Below are 27,464 nucleotides of genomic sequence, written 5' to 3'. Positions count from 1 at the left end.
ATACTTTATATTATTCAAGTAAAACAAGTCAGTAAATATAACACATCTTAAAGATACAGATATCATGGTGTAGAATTGCAGCTGAAAATTTTGGTAAAATAGAATAATATTAGGCAGAATAAAAGTGATGTCTTTAATGAAGATATATTCTAATATAGCATCACCATACAAACACATCTAGGTTACAGACAGCAAATTTTAGTGATATGGGATTTTCATCAATAGGACATATTTGCTCCCTATGACAAGATATCTATCTGGGACGTGTTGCACTGAAATGATATAAGGGATATATCTATGACTCATTCAGACAATATGGATCTGGAGACGACCATTAAGAAATGATTCAAGCGGACAGTGGATGACTCATTGAGAAATCATTCCAGGAGTCTGGAGACGTCTCATCCTGAAGTAATTCCTGGCGTCTGGAGACGTCATATCCAGAAATGATTTCAGGAGTCTGGAGACGTCATATCCAGAAATCATTCAAGGCGTCTATCTATGACAAGATATCTATCTGTGACGTCTTTCACTGAAATGATATAAGGGATATATCTATGACTCATTCAGACAATGGATCTGGAGACGTCCATTAAGAAATGATTCAAGCAGACAGTGGATGACTCATTGAGAAATCATTCCAGGAGTCTGGAGACATCTCATCCTGAAGTGATTCCAGGAGTCTGGAGACGTCATATCCAGAAATGATTTCAGGAGTCTGGAGACGTCATATCCAGAAGGGATTTCAGGAGTCTGGAGACGTCATATCCTTAAGTGATTCAAGGAGTCTGGAGACGTCCATTAAGAAATGATTCCAGCAGACAGTGGATGACTCATTTAGAAATCATTCCAGGAGTCTGTAGACGTCTCATCCTGAAGTAATTCCTGGCGTCTGGAGACGTCATATCCAGAAAAGATTTCAGGAGTCTGGAGACGTCTCATCCAGAAATGAAACAATCTAACTACATGTATTCAAGTCAGGTACTATCTCAAGTATTTCTCCTACAAATGTAATCATGCAAATAATCCATGGAACAGAATCTTAGGAGTTATAGTGAGCACCTTGTTTTTTTCAATTTATAGCTTGAACTGAATGTCAATCCATAATTACATTTTGCAAAGAAATTATTTCTGGATAGTCCTGTAGTTCTGCTCCAATCAAGTTCCTACTTCGCCTTGGCTTTCTTGGAAGGTGAGCCCTGGTTTGCCTGGGACAAACAATACAACAGCAGTGTCAGGGTTTGGGAGCTACAGAGGCAGAAACACAATACAGGGATGAGGATGACTAAAGCCTGCTCTGGTTACTGTATGTGGAGCCTTAAGCATTTCTGGTTACACATAGGTTTCTCACAGCAGTTAGCAAATACCTACACCTACACTGCACTGGAAGACAGGCCTGGGAGGAAGGTCTATCTCTCAGTTCTTGATGCACTGAAGTTACAATATGATGTTATCACAATACACAGATCTGGGCCTCTAAACGACCCCTATCAAAACAATAAAAAAAAAATACCTGAGCTGTAGATATATGCATAAAATATGTATTAAATAAACTGGAATATGCAGACAAATCAAATCCCTAGCCTATCAAATATGCAACAAAAGCTATAAAAGCTCTATGGAAATAAAACTAATGCATATATTACAACTGTGAATGATTGCATACCTGTCAATCGCGAGCTCATTTACCGACAGTTACATTTGGTAAAAAATGTGTATACTACTATTTATTTGGTTTTTAATTATTAACAGGGATTGTTACGAAACAGGTTTTCAAGTTGAAATACTTAAATTTAAAGAAACATGAGGTAAAAAATTGAATACCCATTAACAATTGTGGATACCTAAGAAAAATCAAATTCATGGGCAAAATACCAAAATAACCAAAAGCTGATCTAAAGCTCTAAAAACCAAAGAATGATAATGATAATGATAATCAAAACAGTTGCTATTAGAGGTTGTTCAGAGGCATAATTGGAATATGAGCAAGTCCGTGATCCACAATTATTTCATTGAAAGATCGACCCATGAAGATCCGGGGTAGAATAGGTCTTCAGCAATCCATGCTTGCTGTAAAAGGTGACTATGGTTGTTGTAAGAGGGGACTAACGGGATCGGGTGGTCAGGCTCGCTGACTTGGTTGATGCATGACATTGTGTTCCAATTGCGTGGATCGATGCTCATGATGTCAGTCACTGGATTGTCTGGTCCAGACTGGATTATTTACAGACTGCAGTCATATAGCTGGAATATTGCTGAGTGCAGCATTTAACAACAACAAACAAACAAGTCATTGAGAGATAAAATCAATGAGTTTGACATTCCTCTCCTTCAATGAATTGCTTCAGCCTTAAAGAGAAGTTGACATGTTTAGGGGAGAGCTACCTGCATGTGGTAATAGAATCCTCACAAACCTTTGTGGTGCTGATGTACTCGTCTATTGCTGCTTCCAGGAATGTGAGCGGGACAGGCCCACACTGAAGAACTGCTGCATGGTAGTCTCGCACATCAAACAGGTCACCTGAAACATGATATATGTCACCTGTGTCACCTGAAACATTGTGTGTCACCTGAAACATTGCATGTCACCCGGAACATTGGATATGTCATCTGAAATATTACACATCACCCGAAACATTGGATATGTCATCTGAAACATTGCACGTCACCCGAAACATTGGATATGTCATCTGAAACATTGCACGTCACCCAGAACATTGGATATGTCATCTGAAATATTACACGTCACCCGAAACATTGGATATGTCATCTGAAACATTGCACGTCACCCGAAACATTGGATATGTCATCTGAAACATTGCACGTCACCCGAAACATTGGATATGTCATCTGAAACATTGCACGTCACCCGAAACATTGGGTAAAACATTGGATATGTCATCTGAAACATTGCACGTCACCTCAAATATATCACCTATGTCACTGAAACATTGAACATGTCACTGGCCATGTGAAGCATTTGCGATGCCTTCTGAATCATGTTACCTGAAACACTGAGTGAGTGAGTGAGTGAGTGAGTGAGTGAGTGAGTGAGTGAGTGAGTGAGGTTTTACACTGTTTTTAATGATATCAACGCAGGGGACACACAGTTAGTTATTGGCTTCACACAATGGACCCATGTGGGGGAATCGAACCCTGGTCTTTGGAAGGAAGGAAAGGACCACCAAGATCATGCCCACCAACTCTTGAGTTTTTGGCCTGAGGTTCATTTTTCTCGTCAATGTTTACTCTTTCAATCAAAATTACACATCTCCTGTCACATTACATTACAGATTTAGGTTTTTCTTAAATATCCACTTTCATGTCTGAAAATGACATATGTTGGCTGAAGGAGACATCACTTCTCAATCTTTCAGTCTATGAGGGGTTGGAAGTTCTGTATAATCTGGATAACCACTAAACAAACTAGACACAGAAGCAGACCCAACCAAAGTTTTTCCTGAATGACGAGAAACACTGTGCCAGCAGAAACAACACTGTATCTTTTGGACTGTACCAAATCAGTTTGACAGCTGAATTACCTCAACAGCATCTATAATCCTTAATGTTGTAGGGTAGAAACGCTGTGGCAGCAGAAACAACACTGTATCTTTTGGACTGTACCAAATCAGGTGACAGCTGAATTACCTCAACAGCATCTATAATCCTTTATGTTGTAGGGCAGAAACGCTGTGCCAGCAGAAATAACACTGTATCTTTTGGACTGTACCAAATCAGTTGACAGCTGAATTACCTCAACAGCATCTATAATCCTTAATGTTGTAGGGCAGAAACGCTGTGCCAGCAGAACAACACTGTATCTTTTGGACTGTACCAAATCAGTTGACAGCTGAATTACCTCAACAGCATCTATAATCCTTAATGTTGTAGGGCAGAAACGCTGTGCCAGCAGAACAACACTGTATCTTTTGGACTGTACCAAATCAGTTGACAGCTGAATTACCTCAACAGCATCTATAATCCTTAATGTTGTAGGGCAGAGAGGCGAGAGGCAAGAGGGCACTGTGATTGTTATGCTATTTAAGTCAACCAAGAGATACTAGAGAATCTGAGTAAGCTGGTTGTTTAGCAGTTTCTGTTATCATTCACATATGTCACACCAATATAACCTGTAATAAATGTATGGTATGTATCACGATACAGGGGTTATACGTCGATCTATTGTATCGTGCGCCTCGAATCAGGATAACTGTATCACAATACAGTTCCACCACTAGCCATGATAGGTCTGGAATATTACTGAAAGCTGCGTGCAAACTGACACACTCTTATCCTCGGAGAGGACTGCAGTTGGTAGATTTTATGTAGCTTCAGTTACTTACCAAGCTCCTTTTCTGCCTTGTGACGAAGTTCCCACAATTTCAGTTCCCCAATCTTGTAGGCACAAGCCTGCATAAAACACACCCATCATGACAATATTAAAACCAATTTCACAATATCTGAATAAGCATGCAATTGGAGGCTTTAAGTATCTTTTTTAAGTTTTCTCAATGATATCATGACGTGTTCAACACACTCATTAAGTTACTTCTATGGTAAGACCCTCATGAAGATGCTTGAGAAAAGAAAGGAAAATCCCCAGTATCCCATGCTTGTTGTAAGAGCCAAGGATTGCGGGTCAAGCTTGGTAACTTGGCAGGTTGTGGGTAATTTGACCTGACAATACTGATCATTGCTCGTGTTTTCTGTTGCTGTCCAGACTCAAGTAACTGAAGGCTGGCATATTGTAGCCCACATTTCGCTGACTGTGTAATGTCATCACTGACTCAATTAAATGTTTCTATTCTTAAAAAATATAAGTTGATCTTGTTCACTCAACAAGAAAGGCATCTTCCCGAGGCAAGAGAATTAACTGATTATAAAATTCTAGTTTCCACCCTTAGCCGAATTACTTGGCTCGATCGTAGCGCCACCAGTGGCTATTACCAGTTATGTCCCTTCTAAGCCTCTCCTATGGACCAATCAGATTCCACCTCTCGTATCACTTGCGTTTGCACACAAAATGGTGGCGCCCAGTCAAAACAATCTGATCGAAAATCAAGATCTATATTGTGAAAAAACGGGTCTTACATCGCCTAATGCATCAAATCACATGAGCACCTTGATTAAAAACATGAAAATATTTGGAAAATATTTGCTGACAATGAGTTGGCGGTACACATGCTTTGCAAATCCTGCAATCGATCGAAATCTGCACGACATTTTACAAACCAGATTTCGATTTCGGTGTGTGATTTTGATTGGACTATGCATAGACTCGTTAGTCCAGTCAAAATGCAACTCCATAATACAAGCCTAGTTCGGCAAGGGTGGAAACTGGACTTTTATAGTCAGTTAACTCTCTTGCCTCAGGAAGATGCAAGAAACGTAATAGGTATCCGGGTTAGAAGAGGCTCCATAACCCTATCCTGGTCATAAGATGAATTGGGGTTGGGTAGCCAGGCAGAATGCCTTGGTGGCCAGGCCTGGTGACTTGGTGGCCAAACCTGGTTGATTATTTATAGACTACTATCACATAGCCGAAATATTGCTGAGTGTGGCGTTAAACAACAAGCAAGGCTAATGTTCCTATACTTGACTTACCTGACCAGGCATGGTGATGTACCTGTTGACCTCATTCCTCATTGACCACTCATCGGTCAACGTACAGTCCACGAGGTACTCCACAGCCTTAGCCTGGGTCCACCTGTTGTTAACACAGGGCTGGTCATTCTTAAAAGTTTCAATAACTTGTAACCTCATACAATCTATGTGACCAACCATGAGATAAGGGACCTTATGGGTGAAAAATCACATTTTGACCTTTCATTATATTTTATAACTACAGCATCTTCGGAACACAAAAATATATTCCACAAGCTTCAATTCGTATTTATTACAGAGATACATGACATCACACATATGGATCTTCACTGAAGTTAGTTGACGTCAAATGTCTTCATGACGTCTTGGCACAATTGTCTCCAAGCACCCTAAGGTCCCTTTGCTCTTGGTGTGTCACATTTGTTATCAGTTAGATCGGCCAACGTTTTTGGCATGTTTCATGTATTTTCTTGATCAGCAAGTATTATCACAAGTACGACCCCATTACTCCAGTACTCAACAGCTTGCACTGGTTTCCTGTGTATTCTGTTCATTTTCAAAATTCCCTGCTTTATCTACAGGTGTTTGTTAGTAGATGCTCCACGCCACCACGTTATCTACTAGACCTACACACCAGCATGCACACTCATGTCTGAATCTCCCCATCTCCTCTGTGTTCCAAAAGTAAAGACTATCAGCTATGGCCATCGCTCCTCTCCCTTTGCTGCTGCGAATGAGTGGAACAGTCTCCCACTCGGACTTAAGAGTTTCTCCAACTTTCCAGATCTTTAAGCAACGATTAAAGACTTACCTTTTCATGCTCGCCTTTGTTGCCTGACTATGTCTCTTCTTGTGTGCTTATATCATGTAAAACCCATTACAAATGGATTATTATTATTATTATTATTATTATTGTTGTTGTTGTTGTTATTATCATCATTTTTATTACCCCATGGAGTGGAGTCCTGTGTCTACAACAAGTCTAGCTGCTCGCAACATCTCAAAGCTGTAGCGTCCAAACCTGTAATATAGATCGAGGCACTGTAGTTAGATGAAGCTACTGATAGCATGTCTCTATAAATACTCCAGGGCTCCAGGGCTCCAGGGCTCCAGTTATCCAAATATACATTATCCTTGTGTGAACACTGGAACACCAGTAATAAAAACAGTTACACATTCTAACAAAGGAAAGACTTAATTCAAACCAACAACCAGTACATCCTGACACAGCTAAGGGACACAACTCTTTACATCAAGACATATGACTGGAACACCCATGTTACATCAGTAATAAAAACAGTTACAAATTCTAACAAAAGAAAGACTTAATTCAAATCCACAACCAGTACATCCTGACACAGCTAAGGGACACAACTCTTTACATCAAGACAAATGACTGGAACACCCATGTTACATCAGTATCAAGAGAACAGCGTTAACACTACCCCCCACCAGTGGGCACATTAGAATTTGTTTGTTCATATAGCAGTGAAGATAAACTATAATAGAGTCCTATAAAGCCTTAAAAAAAGATAGGCACTTTGGCCGCTTTATGTCATCAGAAAAAATGATTAAATGTAAAATTGATAAACAGTCTTGAAAAGTATCTCTTTGAAACGTTAACTTCAGTTGTTTCTGAGAAAACTTGTCCCCATTGCACACTCTATGCGCCAAGTAAAATATCATGGATCAAGGGCTGTTACACTGTAAAAAAATATTTTACAGGACCAATTTTCGAACTTGTCAAGTATCTTTAAGATAAGCATGCAAACTTTCATTCATGCAACAACAGTAGTTTCTAAGAAAATTTGTCCCAATTGCACACACCTGCACTAAATGAGATAACATGGATCAAGTGCCGCAACTTGGTAAAAAAAAAAAGGGATAAATTTCATACTCAGTCTTGACAAGTATCACTAGATAAGCAAACTTTCATTCATGTAACTATCCCTCACCCCAATTCATGGCGGTGGATAAGAAAGACAATCAACCACTCTAATAAAGGAAAGATTTAATTCAAACCCACAACCTGTACATCCTGGCACAGCTAAGGGACACAACTCTTTACATCAAGACTGATGACTGGAACAATAAAGGAAAGACTTATTTAATGAGACAGTAATAGTAGATTCTATGTACTTACATGGAGTAGTTGTCTGTGTACATTCCTAGTTCCAGGCCCAATGCCTCCGAGTACAGGCCCCAACCCTGTATAGCAAGACAGAACATAAGCAAAAATATTTACGTTTTATCACTTCTATAAAAACTCCAAAAAAAATCTTCACGAAAATCAATTCGAAGTAAGAAAAAATTTCTTCCAAAATTGTTTGGTGAAGTACCGGAACAACTTGCTGGATGAGTGAGTGAGTGAGTGAGTGAGTGAGTGAGTGAGTGAGTGAGTGAGTTGGGTTTAACGCCGCTTTAAACAGTATTTCAGTTATATCGCGGCGTGTCAGCTTAATGTTGGAGGAAAGCCCGAAGTGATGCAGGTTTTAGACGTTTACCACTTCGGTGAAACCCACGAGCACGGGTATGGTGCTGACAAAACTAGAAACATAATTGACGAGAACCGGGATTCGAACCCACAATCATAGGTTTCTGGCGTGCCCTAGTGACGCAACTCTGCACAGTGAATCGCGGCGCCTTAGACGACTGGGCCACCGTGCCCCCAGATGAGTGAGTGAGTGAGTGAGTTTGGTTTTAAGCCGCTTTTAGCAATATTCCAGCAATATCCTGGCGGGTAACATCAGAAATGGGCTTCATACATTGCAGCCATGTTGGGAATTGAACCCGGATCTTCAGTGAGACGAGCGAATGCTGTAACCACTAGGCCACCCGACCGCTCGACGAGTAATATTTTGTAAGCAAGGCCAGATGAATTTACGAACTTGTTTTTAATTTTTGCTTATCATACAAAAATCTGCAATTAATAACTTTTTATCTAAACATTTACAGTTGCAACAATATTTTGACTTTGACTATGTCTGTTTTCTCTCAGTTCCTCCAGCAGGATTTCACCTGCAACAATAGGATAATAAAAATGAACCCTAAGACAGTGGGGGTGTATTCCATACTAGAAAACTATAGAGAGCACCAATGGTGGTAGGTCATCCTTGCAGTCCTCATACTGTCCTCTATATACAGTCTGACACAAGGACCACTAACCTCAATGTATGCTGTGTGCATAGGGAACCTCCCTGGTGCTAAGTAGTACTTGCTGTCCTCTATATACTGTCTGACACAAGGACCACTAACCTCAATGTATGCTGTGTGCATAGGGAACCTCCCTGGTGCTAGGTAGTACTTGCTGTCCTCTATATACTGTCCTCTATATACTGTCTGACACAAGGACTACTAACCTCAATGTATGCTGTGTGCATAGGGAACCTCCCTGGTGCTAGGTAGTACTTGCTGTCCTCTATATACTGTCTGACACAAGGACCACTAACCTCAATGTATGCTGTGTGCATAGGAAACCTCCCTGGTGCTAGGTAGAACTTGCTGTCCTCTATATATACAGTCTTGACACAAGGACTACTAACCTCAATGTATACTGTGTGCATAGGGAACCTCCCTGGTGCTAGGTAGTACTTGCAGTCCTCTATATACAGTCTGACACAAGGACCACAAACCTCAATGTATGCTGTGTGCATAGGGAACCTCCCTGGTGCTAGGTAGAACTTGCTGTCCTCTATATATACAGTCTTGACACAAGGACCACTAACCTCAATGTATGCTGTGTGCATAGGGAACCTCCCTGGTGCTAGGTAGAACTTGCTGTCCTCTATATACAGTCTGACTCAAGGACCACTAACCTCAATGTATGCTGTGTGCATAGGGAACCTCCCTGGTGCTAGGTAGTACCTGCTGTCCTCTATATACTGTCTGACACAAGGACCACTCACCTCAATGTACGCTGTGTGCATAGGGAACCTCCCTGGTGCTAGGTAGTACTTGCTGTCCTCTATATACAGTCTGACACAAGGACCACTAACCTCAATGTATGCTGTGTGCATAGGGAACCTCCCTGGTGCTAGGTAGAATTTGCTGTCCTCTATATACTGTCTGACACAAGGACCACAAACCTCAATGTATGCTGTGTGCATAGGGAACCTCCCTGGTGCTAGGTAGTACTTGCTGTCCTCTATATACTGTCTGACACAAGGACCACAAACCTCAATGTATGCTGTGTGCATAGGGAACCTCCCTGGTGCTAGGTAGAACTTGCTGTCCTCTATATACAGTCTGACTCAAGGACCACAAACCTCAATGTACGCTGTGTGCATAGGGAACCTCCCTGGTGCTAGGTAGTACTTGCTGTCCTCTATATACAGTCTGACACAAGGACCACAAACCTCAATGTATGCTGTGTGCATAGGGAACCTCCCTGGTGCTAGGTAGTACTTGCTGTCCTCTATATACTGTCTGACACAAGGACCACAAACCTCAATGTATGCTGTGTGCATAGGGAACCTCCCTGGTGCTAGGTAGAACTTGCTGTCCTCTATATACTGTCTGACACAAGGACCACAAACCTCAATGTACGCTGTGTGCATAGGGAACCTCCCTGGTGCTAGGTAGTACTTGCTGTCCTCTATATACAGTCTGACACAAGGACCACAAACCTCAATGTATGCTGTGTGCATAGGGAACCTCCCTGGTGCTAGGTAGTACTTGCTGTCCTCTATATACTGTCGGAATAGGGGGACAGCTGTGGCCACAGAAAGGCTATGCTGCAAAAAGGATTTATATGAAAGGCAAGCATAGATGCAGTTGATTAACTGACCCTCATTTACGATGATAACAAAATATATATACATAAGATGACAATCAAATAACCAAAATAATTTTCAGCCTCATGCGAATAAAGTATTTAGAATAATTCTGGCAGCAGCCTCAAACTTTGTCTCTAGTTTGCAAGTTTCAAAGGCTATGAACACAAGAACAAAACAATACATTATCAAAAGCACACAACATCTCTGCATCAGGTGGATACGTGTGAGTGCCACATTGTGCAAAAAAATGTTTCCAAGATTCTGGGAGTGAGTGAGTTAGGTTTAATGCCGCTTTGAACAGAATTCCAGTTATATCACAGCATGTCAGTTTAGTGTGTGAGGAAAGCCCGAAGTGATGCAGGTGTCAGATATTTACCACTTTGGTGAAACCCATGAGCATGGGTATGGTGCTGACAAACCTAGAAACATAATCGGGGAAAACCAGGAATCAAACCCATGATCATAGTTTTCTGGTGCGCCAAAGGGACACAACTCTGCACAGTGAGTTGCGTCACCTTAGACTGGGCCACCTGTTCCCCCTCAAAGACTTTGAGTTACATTGAGTTGTGTTTAAAATACATTACAACAGGTCATGTGAATCATGCGAATCAAAACACTCCCTGGCATATAAAGCTTAGGGTAGACAAACCCTATTAATTAAGCATGTCATTTGGCTACTTAGCCACACCTCTTTTTACTTTACAGATCCGCAGACTGTAAATTTTGTTAAAATAGAAAAAAAAAAAATCAGTATTTGCTCTTTTTCTATCCAGTCGTTAAGCTGATAGCATATTGCACCCAAAATATATTCTCAAAACAAGGACCCACTAAAGTTGAAATTTCTTAAACATGGAGTTAAAATAAAGTTTGCTGTTGTTCCTGAAATTGATAGGATGCATAGATGCACGACTTTATTACTGTTTGATGCGTCAGGTTTGCGTTGTTTAAAGCAACAGCTGTGTTGCAGGCTCTCCCACAAGAAACAATCTTTATTTTTTTTTAATCCAGCATATTTTTTCCACCCCTACCAACACGATTTGTCCTGTTGCCTTGGTAACAGCATACAAGGAAACAGTCAAAAAGCATGTCATTAGATAATCAACTTTGGTTTCTTTATGTCAACATTATGTCACTCTGAAAACAAAAACAGATTTTTTGTCAGAAAAAAGAAAGAAACATAATACAAATTAAAGTAATGTATGTTTTACATTGAAGAATGTAGTAAGCAGGGCCTAACTTTCTTCCCGGTGTATACCGTATTAGACGTAATAAGCGCCCTGCTCTAATAAGCACCCACGGCGATATTTGTTAATATATTGGCTAGTAAACAATCTCAATTAGCACCCCTTCCAACTGATTAATGTACACAAGACTTATTTATTTGTGTATAATACGCACTTGAATATTATATGCACCCTTAATTATGGGCAATTAAATTCTGCAAAAATATATCTGTCGAATATAAACATTTCAGGCTGTCGGCATAAACCACGAAATTTACGATCTTTCAATTCAAAATAATATTCTAATAAGAGCCCCCTATTTCTAATTTTGAGAGCGCCGTGGGCGCTTATTACGTCGAATACGGTATTACAAACAGAGAAACACTGTACACAGTGTGGATGAAGCTTAGTTACCTGCAGGTGATGCCCTGGTTCCCCTTCATGAAGACTCAGCGCCATGAACTCGTACTTTTTACTGGGAACACAAAAAATTAACTTGTGTATCGGCAGTGTTCCTCTTTACCGCATTTACCAGTTTTTTACCAGTAAAATAAGGCTTGGACCAGTTACTCATGTGCCTGCCTGTCATTGTGGACTGGCAAAAAAGGTATCTTGTAAATCTTCTTTTGTTAAACATTACATCGTTGATAACTGATCTTCACCCAAAAAAGGTTGAAGGTCACACTCAGCAAATTACCAGCTATAATAATCGAGTCTGGATCTAACACAATCGTGATTAATATTATGAGCAATGCCCGATTCCGTCGGGGTATGATGATACACAATCAGCCAAGTCACCGACCAGTCCAAATTCTAAATATAACACTTTAATTTTTTTGGTAAATAAATTGCTTACCAAGAGTCCAGGTTATTGGCATTGATGGAGTAGATGCCGGGCCTGGTTTTGTCCGCTGTCCCTGCACTGTAGAACCCCGCGGGGGCGTTGGCCTGGGAAGCTGGGGTGTGCTTCAACCTGCACGAGACACAACATGATAGGATCTGCTGTCACAACTCTAGGCTACAGAGGTCATTATGTTTTTGTTTGTTTGTTTGTTGTTTGATGCCGCACTCGGCAATATTCCAGCTATATGACCGTGGTCTGTACATAATCAAGTATGGACCAGACAATCCAGGGATTGATGTCATGAGCATCGATCCATGCAATTGGGATACGATGACATGCATCAACCGTATCAGCGACTCTGACCACCCGATCCTGTTAGTCGCCTCTTTCAACAAGCATAGTCGTCTTTTACGGCAAGCATGGGTTGCTGACCCCGGATCTTCACAGGTCAGGTCATTATGTAAACACCAAGAATAAAAAGTTTTGGTACGCTGAAATTTATCTTAAAGGTCCTTAATTTCACATTGTTTTGCAAAGTTTTGTTCGATATATAATATAATCCCAATTCAGTCCAGGGCCCACTTCCACAAAGCGATCTTAGCGCTAAGACTATTGTCAGCCTATATTAAAGTATGGGAGTTAAGATCATCTTGGCACTAAGATCGCTTTGGCCCTGATCTTCAGGAGGATCTGTGTATTACCACATGAGGCGCCATGAAGATTGTGGAACCACCTGCTATACTTACACGAGAGGTATGTCAGGGAGAGTGTAGAATATCCTGCTATATGTACACTAGAGATATGTAAGGGAGAGTGTGGAATATCCTGCTATACTTACACGAGAGGTATGTCAGGGAGGGTGTAGAATATCCTGCTATATGTACACTAGAGATATGTAAGGGAGAGTGTGGAATATCCTGCTATACTTACACAAGAGGTATGTCAGGGAGAGGGTGGTACATCCTGCTATACTTACACTAGAGGTATGTCAGGGAAAGTGTGGAATATCCTGCTATACTTACATGAGATGTATGTCAGGGAGAGTGTGGAATATCCTGCTATACTTACACGAGAGGTATGTCAGGGAGAGTGTGGAATATCCTGCTATACTTACACTAGAGGTATGTCAGGGAGAGTGTGGAATATCCTGCTATACTTACACTAGAGGTATTCAGGGAGATTGTGGAATATCCTGCTATACTTACACTAGAGGTATTCAGGGAGAGTGTGGAATATCCTGCTATACTTACACTAGAGGTATGTCAGGGAGAGTGTGAAACACTGAATGGAGTTTTGGTCGGATCTGGTTGAAGCAGATGTCTTTGACATAGTCCATCACTTCATCCTGAATATCAGTACACAGACAAGACACAGTTAGGTACACAATATTCTGATATACAACAAGGACTAAGAAAAACTGGCTATTTGTACAAAAGTGGAATGAAGAATCGCCATGACAACTGGTCCAGCATGATGAGATGTCATGCAGGAAGAAACATATCTCATTAAGTGTTAAAAATTCAAGGCTAGTTACCATTGTTTTTTACGAATCTCATATATATATATGAAGAAGAGGAAGATAGAGTCTACCGTGATGTTATCAATGTGCACAAATGATTATAAACCCTAGTGAATGCACCCAGGAGATTGCAGACACATCGACGATTCATCAATATGAAATCATAAATTAATGCAGTTCCTTGTCCAGATCCATTAAAGGATTTTTATGAAAGTAAGAAAAACATGGCATGATCCTAAATTTGTGGAGATATTTTGGCTTTTCTTGTCAAATATAATGCTTATCTCATCAAGTGACCTGAAATGTTATTCTCACGAATTTAAATATCAACAAGATGAGATAAACATGTTATTTGACATGAGAATCCAAATATTCTCTTAGCTTGTATTTTCGCACTGATATTACACACGTCTTAGTCTGAATACCATGGTGTTCATCATGCAGACTAATCATGCTAGAACTTGTTCCAGCTAAACGTGTTATATCAAGTGATTAGGTGAAGTACCGATTCTTTTACAGATAACTATGGGATTGCAATTTCAATTCAATAATAAAATTAATTTTTTAACAAAATGCAATACCAATTGTAGAGCACATGTTAAATTCATCATTTGATAACTGTTAAATTTATCACCTTTGAATTGAAGCTGAATTCCTTGCTTGTATGTAATTTCTTCTGGAATGCTTTCAGATCTTGTCCAAAACCTTCTTTTGCTGATATTTCCAGCATTTGTTTGCGTATCCTAGCAACCTCCTTGAGACCGAGATCATGCACTTCCTGTGGCGACATGTCACAAGACATGTGGAAGTTGAGGCACATCTGGTAGTAGGACGCACCATTCTTCAGTGTACACACCCCCTCTGCTGGCCGCAGGTGATGCATGTACTCCTGCAATGTAACACCTCTAAAATGAGGGTTCTAGGCACCACAATTCACTGTTCAGAGGGGCAGCCGGGTAGCCTTGTGGTTAAAGCGTTCACTCATCACGCTATAGACCCGGGTGAGTGAGTTTGGTTTTACGCCCCTTTTAGCAATATTCCAGCAATATCACGGCGGGGGACACCAGAAATAGGCTTCACACATTGTACCAATGTCAGGAATCGAACCCAGGTCTTCGGCGTGACGAGCGAACGCTTTAACCACTAGGCTACCCGACCGCCCCGACTACCCCAGTGATTGAATTGAGGACCTCCATGTAGGTCTGTGGCAGGGAGATCTCATATCGGGCTGTAGTTTCATATTTGTATGGGTCCTTAAGGCCTGCAGTAAACTTACATGTCCATTGATTTGTCACAATAAGCTGCAGTTTTTTAAATGAGTTCCTGAAGAGTTTAGTCAGGGCCTGCAGCTTCTAAAGTCTGTGGGTCCTAATGGCAGCCTGGCAATTTATTTTATTTCAAACACTGGACTACACGATTTCTTTATATTACTGTAGTTACTCTATCTGACTTGACAGATTAACTATAGTGATATGAAAGAATAAGGTGGTCCTTAACTTCTTTTGAGTAGTACATGATCATGGGTTCACATCCAAGATTAGCCATGATATTAATTCTTGGTTGGTCTGCACCATACCATTGCACATTGGTTTGATCAAGGTGATACAACTTATATGCATTACTTAAGGGCAGCTTGAGCACCTTGATTAAAAACTTGAAAAGATTTGGAAAATATCTGTTGACAATGAGTTGGCAGTACACATGATTTTCAAATCCTGCAATCGACCAATCGCCAAAATCTAACTCCATAATACCAGCCTAGTTCGGCAAGGGTGGAAACTGGACTTTTATCGTCAGTTAACTCTCTGGCCAAGGGAAGATGCTTAAGGGCTTCCTCTCACATTACTCTGACATCGAAACACTGAACTATGCCAATCTTCCCGAGGCAAAAGCGTCAACTGACTGTAAAAGTCCAGTTTCCATCCTTGCCAAACTATGCTGGAATTTCCAGGCTCGATCGTAGCGCCACCAATGGCTATTGCGAATTATGTCCCTTTTACGTCCTTCCTATTGACCAATCAGATTCAATCTCTCATATTATTTATATTTGCTTCAAACCAAATGGCGGTGCCCAGTCAAGACGATCTGATCGATAATAAATAAAACGGGTCTTTCCCTGCAAAGCACATCAAATCATGTGAGCATCTTGATTAAAAACATGAAAAGATTTGCAAAGTATCTGTCAACACTCATTGTATGATACACGTGTTTTGCAAATCCTGCTGTTGACCGAAATCAATGTTTTTATGAACCGGATGTCTAGTTCGTTACGTGATCTTGAATGGACTATGCATAGACTCATTAGTCCAGCCAAAATATAACTCCGGAATTCCAGCCTAGTTCGGCAAGGGTGGAAACTAGACTTTTATAGTCAGTTAGTTCCCTTGCCTCAGGAAGATGTACAATGCCATGCTAACTCCAACTCACTCACTCTATTGGGAATCAACTATTTATTATGGACAAGCAGGAATAGTGGTATTTCTTGATTGGTATCTAGTAAGAGAGTTGGCTTCAACTTTACTAGCACAAACTGACCTAATGTTGAAGGCAAGCCACAAGCTATGCCGTCACGAATATTGACCACTTTGGTGAAGCAATGGGCATGGACATGGGATGAGCAGAACAAAGATGATAATCAGCTCTCATCAGGGATGCTAACAACACATCATGGCATGAATTAAAGCCAGCCCCCCGTCGAGTCCCCATTATATAACCCTCCCCTAGGTGTCAACGTTTGGGCCCTCCATGTGACGATGGAAGACAAACATGAGTCTGAAATCATGAAAATAACAAATAACAGTTGAATGGGGGAACTTGAAGTCTATATCATCGAACATGCCTAGCTGAAACAAATTTCTTGTTGTTTCGCCATGCTTTGAAGCACACTTAAAAATGGATATGGAATTCCGTAACTGAAACTACAAGTGCTAGATCATAAAAAAATTGACAGCATATTGCATTTTTTAAATGATTATGCGCAGAAATTATATTTTAAATTGTACCAAACTAGGAAACAGTAGCATTTATTCAAAAATATACATCCCAGTAGATGAACTCTCTATTTTGGGGAATCATTTTCAAGTTTTTAGGGGTATTAACGTAGACCATCTAGGTCAGAACATAAAGTCACCAGCTACCCATGCTTGTCATTAGAGGTTACTAAATGGATGGGATGTGGGATATTTGGGTCCCGACCAGACAATCCAGTGATTGACATCATGAGCATCGATCCACGCAAGTGGAATACGATGACGTGCATCAACCAAGTCAACGAGCTTGACCACCCGATCCCGTTAGTCGCCTCATTAGTATGACAAGCATAGTCGCCTTTTACGGCAAGCATGGGTTGCTAAAGACCTTTTCCACCGTGGATCTTCACGGGTCTCTCTACATGTACGACCAATACACACATTTACTATGAAGTCTTTCAGCTTCTCCAGACTTGGCCTGATGTTTGTAGTGAGTTCCATCTCCACCTGCTTCTTCATAGTGTCTCTGTAACAAAGCGAATGTGCAAACAAGAAAGAAATCAATGACAAAGTTTATCACAACATTATATGCCCCATACAATATACAGTCAAGTCCCATTAATCTGACATGGTTGGTTGCATATGATTATGTCAGATTAACGAGTATGTCGGATAAACGAAATTAAGTAGTATCAACGTTCGTGATTGAAAATCGGACAACTACACGATAGTTAACCACACAAACACAAGATTGAGGTAATCTAATAATGTGATTACCCTTGAATGTTTCCTTGTTCTAATAACAATGAGTGAACATGTACCATGGATTGGAGGCGATAGGGTAGCCAAGTGGTTAAAGCATTCCCTCGTTATGCCGAAACCTCAGGTTCGATCCCCAACATGGCTACAATGTGTGACTACTGCTGGTCATGTGAGTGAGTGAGTGAGTGAGTGAGTGAGTGAGTGAGTGAGTGAGTTGGACTTTACACAACCCCTCTTCCCTCCCCAAACCTAATCCTTAAAACAACCATAGCACCATTGCCAAAGCAATATCCCCATCAGCATTTACAGGTACTCTTCAACTAAAATGCCCTTGGCAGGCAAATATGGAAATAAATCGATATCTTACTCAATAGATGAAATTTTTAAGCTCTTATTTTCTCTTATTTTACAAATGTATTCTCAGCATTGCATTCGATGCAGTAATCTAAAACTAACCATTCCTGCCTTCTTTATCATGTTTATTGGCCATGCTATCAGGTAAGTCTCTACAAGGCCACAACATCAAACAGCACTACAATACCATGAATTGGCAAGTTCATGCAGACTTGGGACCGAATATCGGCCTGAGAGCAGGTCTAGATAAATCTCTGGTTGAACTGTAAACACTTAAACCCTGTTAAACCAAACAGTATTGTTTCCAGTGAAATCATCCAAATTAACGATTCCCTATTAATACTTGATAATATATAGACATTCGAAACAGTAATTGCCAAAAACAAAATCAAGATTTGAAATGTGTCTTCGCTGAACACTGTAGTACTTTAGAAATACACTTCTGTCTTAAGTGAGTGAGAGAGTGAGTATGGTTTTACGCCGCTTTTAGCAATATTCCAGCAATATCACGGCAGGGGACACCAGATATGGGCTTCACACATTGTACCCATGTCGGGAATCGAACCCGGGTCTTCGGCGTCACGAGCGAACCCTTTAACCACTAGGCTACCCGACCGCCCTTCTGTCTTAAGAAGCCTCGGGATCATGAAAATGATCAATTTTTGACAAGCACAAATTTTGTCTCAATTTTTGAAGAATTTGCTAAGGAAAGGTTCGGTCTCTAGTAGACTTTATCATGGATAGACCTTAGCAAAGTCTTCATGATCCCAGGCCTGAATATCAAGGTTTCACTGTACACTAAAAACATACAACTCGTCTGTAGAAAGTGGCCCTCCTGACTTGAGTAAAGGCGCCATCAGTAAGGAGTCTTCAACTGGCTCTGTGAGCATCGTCTCCAACTGGCCTGGCACCACAGCCTGATGAGAGACAATAGCCAGCATCATGTACACACAGTGGTAATATAAAGTGTGGTTGATGCTTAACACCACCCTCAACAATATTCCAGCTATATGACAAGTATATTGTTATTTACAAAATCAATCAATCAATCAATCAATCAATCAATCAATCAATCAATCAATCAATCAATCAAATCTTTTACTCAGGGGAATTTTCTTACCCGTGAAGATCAGGGGTAAAACAGGTCCTCAGCAAACCATGCTTGCCATCAAAGGCGTCTATGCTTGTCGTAAGAGGCGACTAACGGGATCGGGTGGTCAGGCTCGCTGAGATATGATGCATGTCATCATATCCCAACTGCGTGGATAGATGCTCATGATATCAATCACTGGATTGTCTGGTCCCGACTCAATTATTTACAGATTGCCGTCATGTAGCTGGAATATTGCTAAGTGTGGCGTTAAACAACAAACAAACAGGGGAATTTTCTAATCAGCCAACAGTGTTGAGGCTTCTAAATTCTTGGTACAAATAAGTGAAGCATTCAGACCAACGTTTCTAAATTCATAAACAAGTGAAATTGAACTTTTCCAAATGTTGATAATTAAGGCCACACTATTATATTGTTGTGAATATTAATTACACTGTTGTTTCTGAGCGCCATTGCAAGAATATTAATGATCTATGTGGGTTTTGCAGTATACAAATCAAATTTTCGAACTGGGGTGGTGTAGAAATGAAGTAAATAATTTTAGTCAGCTGATTGGCTGAAAAATCCATGCATCCATTTACATGGGATGATCTAAGTTCACTCAGGGTTCCCCTGACATGGTCTCTGTGGGGTGTCAGAGAGGCATCAGGTGGGAGTAAAAGATCTCACTTCAATGAGATTGAAGACAGGGCTGACTTATGGATTCACCTTATTCTTGCGTGTCTTTTCAAGATACTTGTCACCAATCCTGTCATACCAACTTGTACTGTGTGTCATTTTGACACAGTACATTATACTTCATCAGCTTTCCATTAAAGAGTATTTAGTTTTGGCCGATTCTTGTTTCGTACTATCGGATGTTTAGTACTATACCATGTTTGGTACGCTATGCCATGTTTGTTACTCTATCCCATGTTTGATACTCTATCCCATGTTTGGTACTATATCCCACATTTGGTACTCTATGCCATGTTTGGTACTCTATCCCATGTTTGGTACTATATCCCACATTTGGTACTCTATGCCATGTTTGGTACTCTATGCCATGTTTGGTACTATGTCCCATGTTTGGTACTATATCCCATGTTTGCTACTATATCCCATGTTTGGTTCTCTATCCCATGTTTGGTACCATCCCATGAGTGATACTCTATCCCATGTTTGGTACTATATCCCATGTTTGGTACTATATCCTATGTTTGGTACTATATCCCATGTTTGGTACTATATCCCATGTTTGGTACTATATCTCATGTTTGGTACTATCCCATGGGCGATACCCTATCCCATGTTTGGTACTATATCCCATGTTTGCTACTATATCTCATGTTAGGTACTATATCCCATGTTTGGTACTCTATCCCATGTTTGGTACTATATTCCATGTTTGGTACTATCCCATGGGCGATACTCTATCCCATGTTTGGTACTCTATCCCATGTTTACTACAATATCCCATGTTTGGTACTCTATCCCATGTTTGGTACTATACCCCATGTTTGGTACTATATCCCATGTTTGGTTCCCTATCCCATGGGCGATACTCTATCCCATGTTTGGTACTATATCTCATGTTTGCTACTTTATCCTATGTTTGGTACTATATCCCATGTTTGGTACTCTATCCAATGTTTGGAACTATATCCCATGTTTGGTACTATATCCTATGTTTGGTACTATATCCCATGTTTGGTACTATATCCCATGTTTGGTACTATATCTCATGTTTGGTACTATCCCATGGGCGATACCCTATCCCATGTTTGGTACTATATCCCATGTTTGCTACTATATCTCATGTTAGGTACTATATCCCATGTTTGGTACTCTATCCCATGTTTGGTACTATATTCCATGTTTGGTACTATCCCATGGGCGATACTCTATCCCATGTTTGGTACTCTATCCCATGTTTACTACAATATCCCATGTTTGGTACTCTATCCCATGTTTGGTACTATACCCCATGTTTGGTACTATATCCCATGTTTGGTTCTCTATCCCATGGGCGATACTCTATCCCATGTTTGGTACTATATCTCATGTTTGCTACTTTATCCTATGTTTGGTACTATATCCCATGTTTGGTACTCTATCCAATGTTTGGAACTATATCCCATGTTTGGTACTCTATGCAATGTTCGGTGTTATCACATGTGACACAGTGAGTGTTAACTAAGTAGAAGGAAACATTCCACCATCTACACACTACACTCACGCACCAAGGCATGCTTGTGCATAGTAAGTCCTTCCTTTATTCCTTGTTTCAAGACTGGGATCATTTGGAGAATCTGCAAAACATTCATTCCAGTGTGTGTGAAATCACTAAGTAAATACAAACATATACCACGTATACAAGTGTAAGTTATCAAAGATCGCAATCATCTTAAAATGATATGTTCAAGATAAACCAAAGAGAAATATCAACACAGCCATGCGCTCAAGAGCTGTAACATGGCATTAAGACTCCTTCCTAAACCAATCAGTGTACAGATTTTTTCTCCAAAACTGTTGAGTTGGTGGTGGCAACAATAACAACAAGTATTTGTCACAGAGTGACGAAATATCCCCCGCCTGTACACCATAGTACCAAATATGAAGACAATCCAGCGATTAGTTCTTGAGATATTGTGGCAACACCGTTTTCCAACTCCAAAAACAGATTTGCCTGCTGTGACCTTGAAAATGGGGTCAAGGTCACCAAATCTGACAGGTGTATGCGGTGTCTGTATATACACTATAGTTCCAAATATGAAGACAATCCAGCGATTAGTTCTTGAGATATCGCGGCAACACTGTTTTCTAACTCCAAAAGCAGATTTGCCTGCTGTGACCTTGAAAATGGGATCAAGGTCACCAAAACCGACTGGTGTCTGCGGAGTCTGTATATACACCATAGTTCCAAATATGAAGACAATCCAGTGTTTAGTTCTTGAGATATCGCGGCAACACCGTTTTCCAACTCTAAAAGCAGATTTGTCTGCTGTGACCTTGAAAATGGGATCAAGGTCACCAAAACCGACTGGTGTCTGCGGAGTCTGTATATACACCATAGTTCCAAATATGAAGACAATCCAGTGTTTAGTTCTTGAGATATCGCGGCAACACCGTTTTCCAACTCCAAAAGCAGATATGCCTGCTGTGACCTTGAAAATGGGGTCAAGGTCACCAAAACCGACTGGTGTCTGCGGAGTCTGTATATACACCATAGTTCCAAATATGAAGACATTCCAGAGATTAGTTCTTGAGATATTGCGGCAACACCGTTTTCCAACTCCAAAAGCAGATATGCCTGCTGTGACCTTGAAAATGGGGTCAAGGTTACCAAAACCGACTGGTGTCTGCGGAGTCTGTATATACACCATAGTTCCAAATATGAAGACAATCCAGTGTTTAGTTCTTGAGATATCGCGGCAACAAACAGGTGGGACGTACAGACGTACGGACGGACGTACGGACGGTCGTGAATACTATATCCCCCGCTTCGCGCTTTCGCGCGGCGGGGGATAATAATCATATATCTTAAATTAATACATGTACAATATTTTTTTTTCATAAAAAATCCAATTAACAGGCTTTTTAAAGTAACTGCATAGATGGCTAGTATTGTCTTAAATGTCCAAAGGATACTGACCGTCCTAAATGTAACTGAAATTCGTTAATAGATTGATCGGGGGCAAAAAGAGACTTTCCTCAATTTCACTTAGCCTTTTCTATGATATTTTGGATCAGCGCAATTGATCAATGAATTAAGTAATCAAAAAAAAAAATTTATTTGGTATCAAGAAAATACAAGACTCCATTTCAACACTCCAGAAAGGTGACACATCTCTGAAGGACTTTATACCTGCATCCATTCATTACACTTTCAATAGGAATGAGATATTGCTTTAAGGATATTCTAGGAGAAAAATTGGTAGCTTGTTATAAATTTATTATCAAAGATCTAAAATGTGAAAATATGTCATTCAATGCTATGATGTAAAATATTAAGTATCGATGCCTCCATGTTTTTATTGTCCTCTGAGAATGACTGGTTTAATCACCAACTTGATGAAAAGAAGCTATCTTCCTCATGACTTACCCTGTGAGGCAATGCCTTGAGTCGGGCCAAATACTTCGTGAAGCCTTCCTGGGAGTCGAAGCCATGGTATTCAATCAGGTGGACCAGGTCATTGTGTATTCCCTCCATGAAATTTACAGGGAGCAGGTAGCTGAACATGTAGTGATGTTATTTAGTAGTAGTAGTAGTAGTGGTGAGGTGAAATGGGGTTTAATGTCGCGTCCAAGATTATTGCACTTATATAGCGACGTGCATGTACGTGTGTGTGTTTGTGTGGCTGCTTGTACCAGCCGATTTATAGTGCTAGCTCACTGAGATACCATGCCGCAGTTTAAAAGGAATACCCCACTCAGACACACTATACTGACTCCGAGCCGACCAGTCCTTGTTTTAGCCCCTTAGTGACGAGCGCCAGACAGGGTAACAACAAGTATTATCTTTTAACCTCTTTTGGTATGACGCGGTCGGGGATCGAACCCCGGACCTTCCGCTCTCCAAGCGGACGCTCTACCACGGAGGCGGTCCAGTAATAGTAGTAGTAGTAGTAGTAGCAGCAGTAGTAGTAAGAGAGAGGAGGAGTAGGAAGAGTAGTAGTGGTAGTAGCAGCAGTAGTAGCAGTAGTAGTAGTAGTAGTTGCAGTAGCCGTAGTAGTGGTAGCAGTAGTAGTGATAGTAGGTTTTTTGGTTGTTAAACGCCACACTCAGCAATATTCCAGCTATATGACGGCAGTCTAAAAATAATTCAGTCTGGACAAGACAATCCAGTGTTTGACATCATGAACATCGATCCCACGCACTTGGGATACATGCATCAACCAATTCAGTGAGCCTGACCATCCGATCCAGTTAGTCGCCTCTTATGACAAGCATAGTCGCCTTTTACAGCAAACATTGAATGCTGAAGACCTATTCTACTACGGGTAGTAGTAGTAGTACATGTAGCATTAGCAGTAGTTGTAGTAGTAGTAGTTGTGGTGGTGCAAAGTGTTCAAAGTAGCGAGGACCATTCCTCACCATTTAAACTTTGCCCCATTCAAGTAGGTCGTCAGGTCTTCTGTGAGCAGGGCAAGACTGTCTTTGGTTACCTGGCAACAAGAAGAGGCGTCCAACGCTTCTGCTTCCGACAGGAACTCTCGAACCTTTGTCTGAAAAGGTAAGAAAAACCTGACGGTTGGGAAATATTGGACTATGTCTGACTATAGTCCTACTAATTTGTTATACATTGTCAAAGTCAAAATCTTGAAATTAACGTGAGCGTGAATTAAACGCGAGTGATCTTTGCTTGCATTAGTTACCTTTGCATTTATGACTCCAAATGACTATCAAAAATAAGACGGCCTCACTGCACACTTTGGATAGCGGAAATAACAAATTGAATATACACAAACAGTTGTAACAAGTATATAACAAAGTCATTCAAAGAATAGGAATTACACAATGGGCATCTGGTGAGTTATCACTGCTGGGGTCAAGAGTTCTACCCACTTGTGTCAAGCTTCTCCGCATACCAATCAGTGACCTGTTGTTGATTCAACTATTGGCTTTGAATTTCCTTAATGCCAGTCAACAGAGTAAACATATAAACTGTGTGTTGTTTTCAGGAAAACACTGTTAATTGTTTTGAGTGCTCTACTCAGTGATGATAAGCGGTGCTATTTGCTGTTTGATTGAATAAAGGTAAGGATATGTATCATTCCACTGGGGATGGGATGGGGGAGTCGCACTGATATTGAGTCGTTTGGCTAAGGGTCAGCAGTCGTATTAATTTCCAGATTTCCAGTATTAGCTCCAACGGTTTCTCAAACCTACGTCTCCAATGGGATGTAGTAAAGGAACAACCTTTAAAGATGGTCTAAAGATGGCTGCAATTAAGTCTGAACAAGCATGAAATACTCATATCCCCCACCAATAAGACATGTCCGGTCTAAGACAAAGTCGTTGCCATGGAAACTCGAAAAATAAATTTTCCAAAAATCACAAATTATCAAAAGGCACAAGGTCACCACTAGACCTATCTATGACTGCCAAATTTGGTAAAGACGTCTTTCATGGTTTTTTAGTTCTTCTCCGGAAGCAAAATGTGTCCGACGGAAGGACAGCCCCCATTCCAATATGCCCCTTCCACTTCGTGGCAGGGGATAATAATACTTGCCAACTAGGGAAGATCAACAGCATCATTTATCTAATAGTTACTGGGCCTGTATCAGGTGAATCATTGGCTGAGTGTGTGGGGGAAATGTCTTGTAACCATGGTAACAGGTTAACTAATGGTTATGTGTGTGAGACATGTGGTCTGTAACAGGTTAACTATTTCTATGTGAGTGAATGGTCACGAAATAGCACAAGGAATGACGTAATACATTGAGCATTTCAGCATGCATTTATTATATATATTCGTCGGAAAGAGCCTGATTAAACTCGAAATGTTTTACAAATTGCAGCCATGTGTCAATTTTTATTGTCAACAGTGTCCTTAAGCAGTTTAGTGTTCTTTTTGTGCACTGACGTTCTTTAATATACATCGTTCTTTCTTTACATGATGTCTTTACAATTGTTTGCGAGTAGTTCATTGGTATCGTTTTGCATTTTGAATTCATTATTTGTATGTAAATAATTACCTTTATTTGAAACATTCATTCTATATTCATAATATTTGACTATTATCGTATAGTTTTATCCTTTATTTCAGATTTGTTAAAAATTCAATGAATTCAATGTTAAAAAATGCAAAGATAAAAAGAATTTTTTTTTTTTTTTAAATTTCAAACCAAATAATGTATTTTAGCCAATTTCTCTGTCAGGGGCAGTCACTTCGGATTACAAGATATATTATCCCTTTTCTTCATCTCATGCCTTCATACAATGTTAAATACAAAATACTATAAATACTGAACAAACAACTCACCTCTCTCTTCAGATATGCATCTTCACTGATGTCATCCCAGCGGTCGTCGTAGTCATGGTTCCCACAGTAGGAGGCAAACTCAGGACTGTCTTCCTGCCTCCACTGCCAGAACCTGTCAAACAGAGACTCCACATCCGCTGTGCCACTCATGACTGAATCCGAAGGCTGAAATGTAACATTCATAATGTACACATTTCTACATATGAGAAGACCCGTGAAGATTCCAGGGTAGAATAGGTCTCAGCAACCCATGCTTGCCATAAAAGGCGACTATGCTTGTCATAAAATGCGACTAAAAAAAAAAAAATACATAGGAGAAATATGAAAATGCAAATCCTCCATCTTATCCACACTTCTTCCTGGACGAGTGGTTAGTGAACACCAGTACATTTTGAAAGATAATTTTGGAAGATCCTTGCAAATGCAGGGATGAGAATGGATATTTTCTTTTTAAGCTGAAACTTCTTTTCAAAGGAGTGTGATCCATAAGTGAGGGGAGTTTATTAGGGGTCGGGGGTCTTGACGCTCCTGAAGCCATCAGATTTTAACAAATTTGTGGTCACTAAAATTCGTGTAAATTCGCGGAAGATTCTCACCCCTGCAAATGTTTAAAACAAGCCTAGAATTTTATCTAAGATGACGTATAAAAAAAATGGTGGCGTTCATGGTCAGATTTTTTCAGCAACAACAAAATAATTGAATAATGTGGCTAACAAACAAAAAATATTTAGCAAATTATGTGCTTGCATTTTTGTTTTTTAAGTACATCGGCCTGTTCCAAAAAGAAATTACCTACGTTGGACAAAAGTGTACCTGAATGACACAGTGACTCGATCAGGTTTTCCCAGGTTTTCCTGACATGGCCAATAACTAGTATACTACTTGTTATGTTTGGAAGCAAATTAATGCATTAAAAACACTTTAAATATTCTATGTCTTTAACAAAAGCTCTTCACGTTATTTTATCACCCTTAATGAAATATCCCAAAGATTTGTAGTAGCTATCATCAGAGTGAATTATATGACTGTAAAAGAAGAAAAAATCCGCAAACAAATTTATTGTTTGGATTTGTTTTGATGACGGTAATGCTACCACCAAACAACATAGAAAGAAAAGCAAAAAACAAAGAGTGCACTCCCTTTGATACATGCACGGCAATCCCCGCCCTGAAGGAGATTACACATTAAAACGAATATTCACGTGACTATTTGTACACTGCGGGATGCATATACCTCATCAACACAAACAATGTCAACATACACAAGTGGTGACGTACATATATCAGGCGAACAATCACTTCTTTTAAACAGCAGCCGCAAAGGTCAACCTTCTGCT

General features: G+C 40.3%; 1 protein-coding gene across 1 annotated transcript; it reads right to left on the bottom strand.

The window, feature by feature from the left end:
• Positions 1 to 36: 36 nt before the first annotated feature.
• LOC139449639 (uncharacterized) lies at positions 37 to 27,464 on the bottom strand. The gene is made up of 18 exons (XM_071231115.1): positions 27,406 to 27,464; positions 26,129 to 26,293; positions 24,238 to 24,368; positions 23,246 to 23,375; positions 21,384 to 21,452; positions 18,861 to 18,967; positions 17,376 to 17,460; positions 14,600 to 14,854; positions 13,697 to 13,791; positions 12,459 to 12,575; positions 12,017 to 12,077; positions 10,230 to 10,337; positions 7,748 to 7,812; positions 6,554 to 6,625; positions 5,605 to 5,707; positions 4,344 to 4,410; positions 2,415 to 2,521; positions 37 to 1,208 (listed from the first exon to the last, which is right to left on the bottom strand). Exons 2-18 carry the CDS (start codon positions 26,276 to 26,278, stop codon positions 1,167 to 1,169), a joined length of 1,764 nt encoding a protein of 587 aa, XP_071087216.1. The 5' UTR covers positions 26,279 to 26,293; positions 27,406 to 27,464; the 3' UTR covers positions 37 to 1,166.

Source organism: Haliotis cracherodii, unplaced genomic scaffold (genome assembly GCF_022045235.1).
Source record: "Haliotis cracherodii isolate W230 unplaced genomic scaffold, xgHalCrac1.p SCAF_8, whole genome shotgun sequence".
Taxonomy (NCBI): Eukaryota; Metazoa; Mollusca; class Gastropoda; order Lepetellida; family Haliotidae; genus Haliotis; species Haliotis cracherodii.
This window is presented reverse-complemented; position numbering and strand designations above follow the sequence as displayed.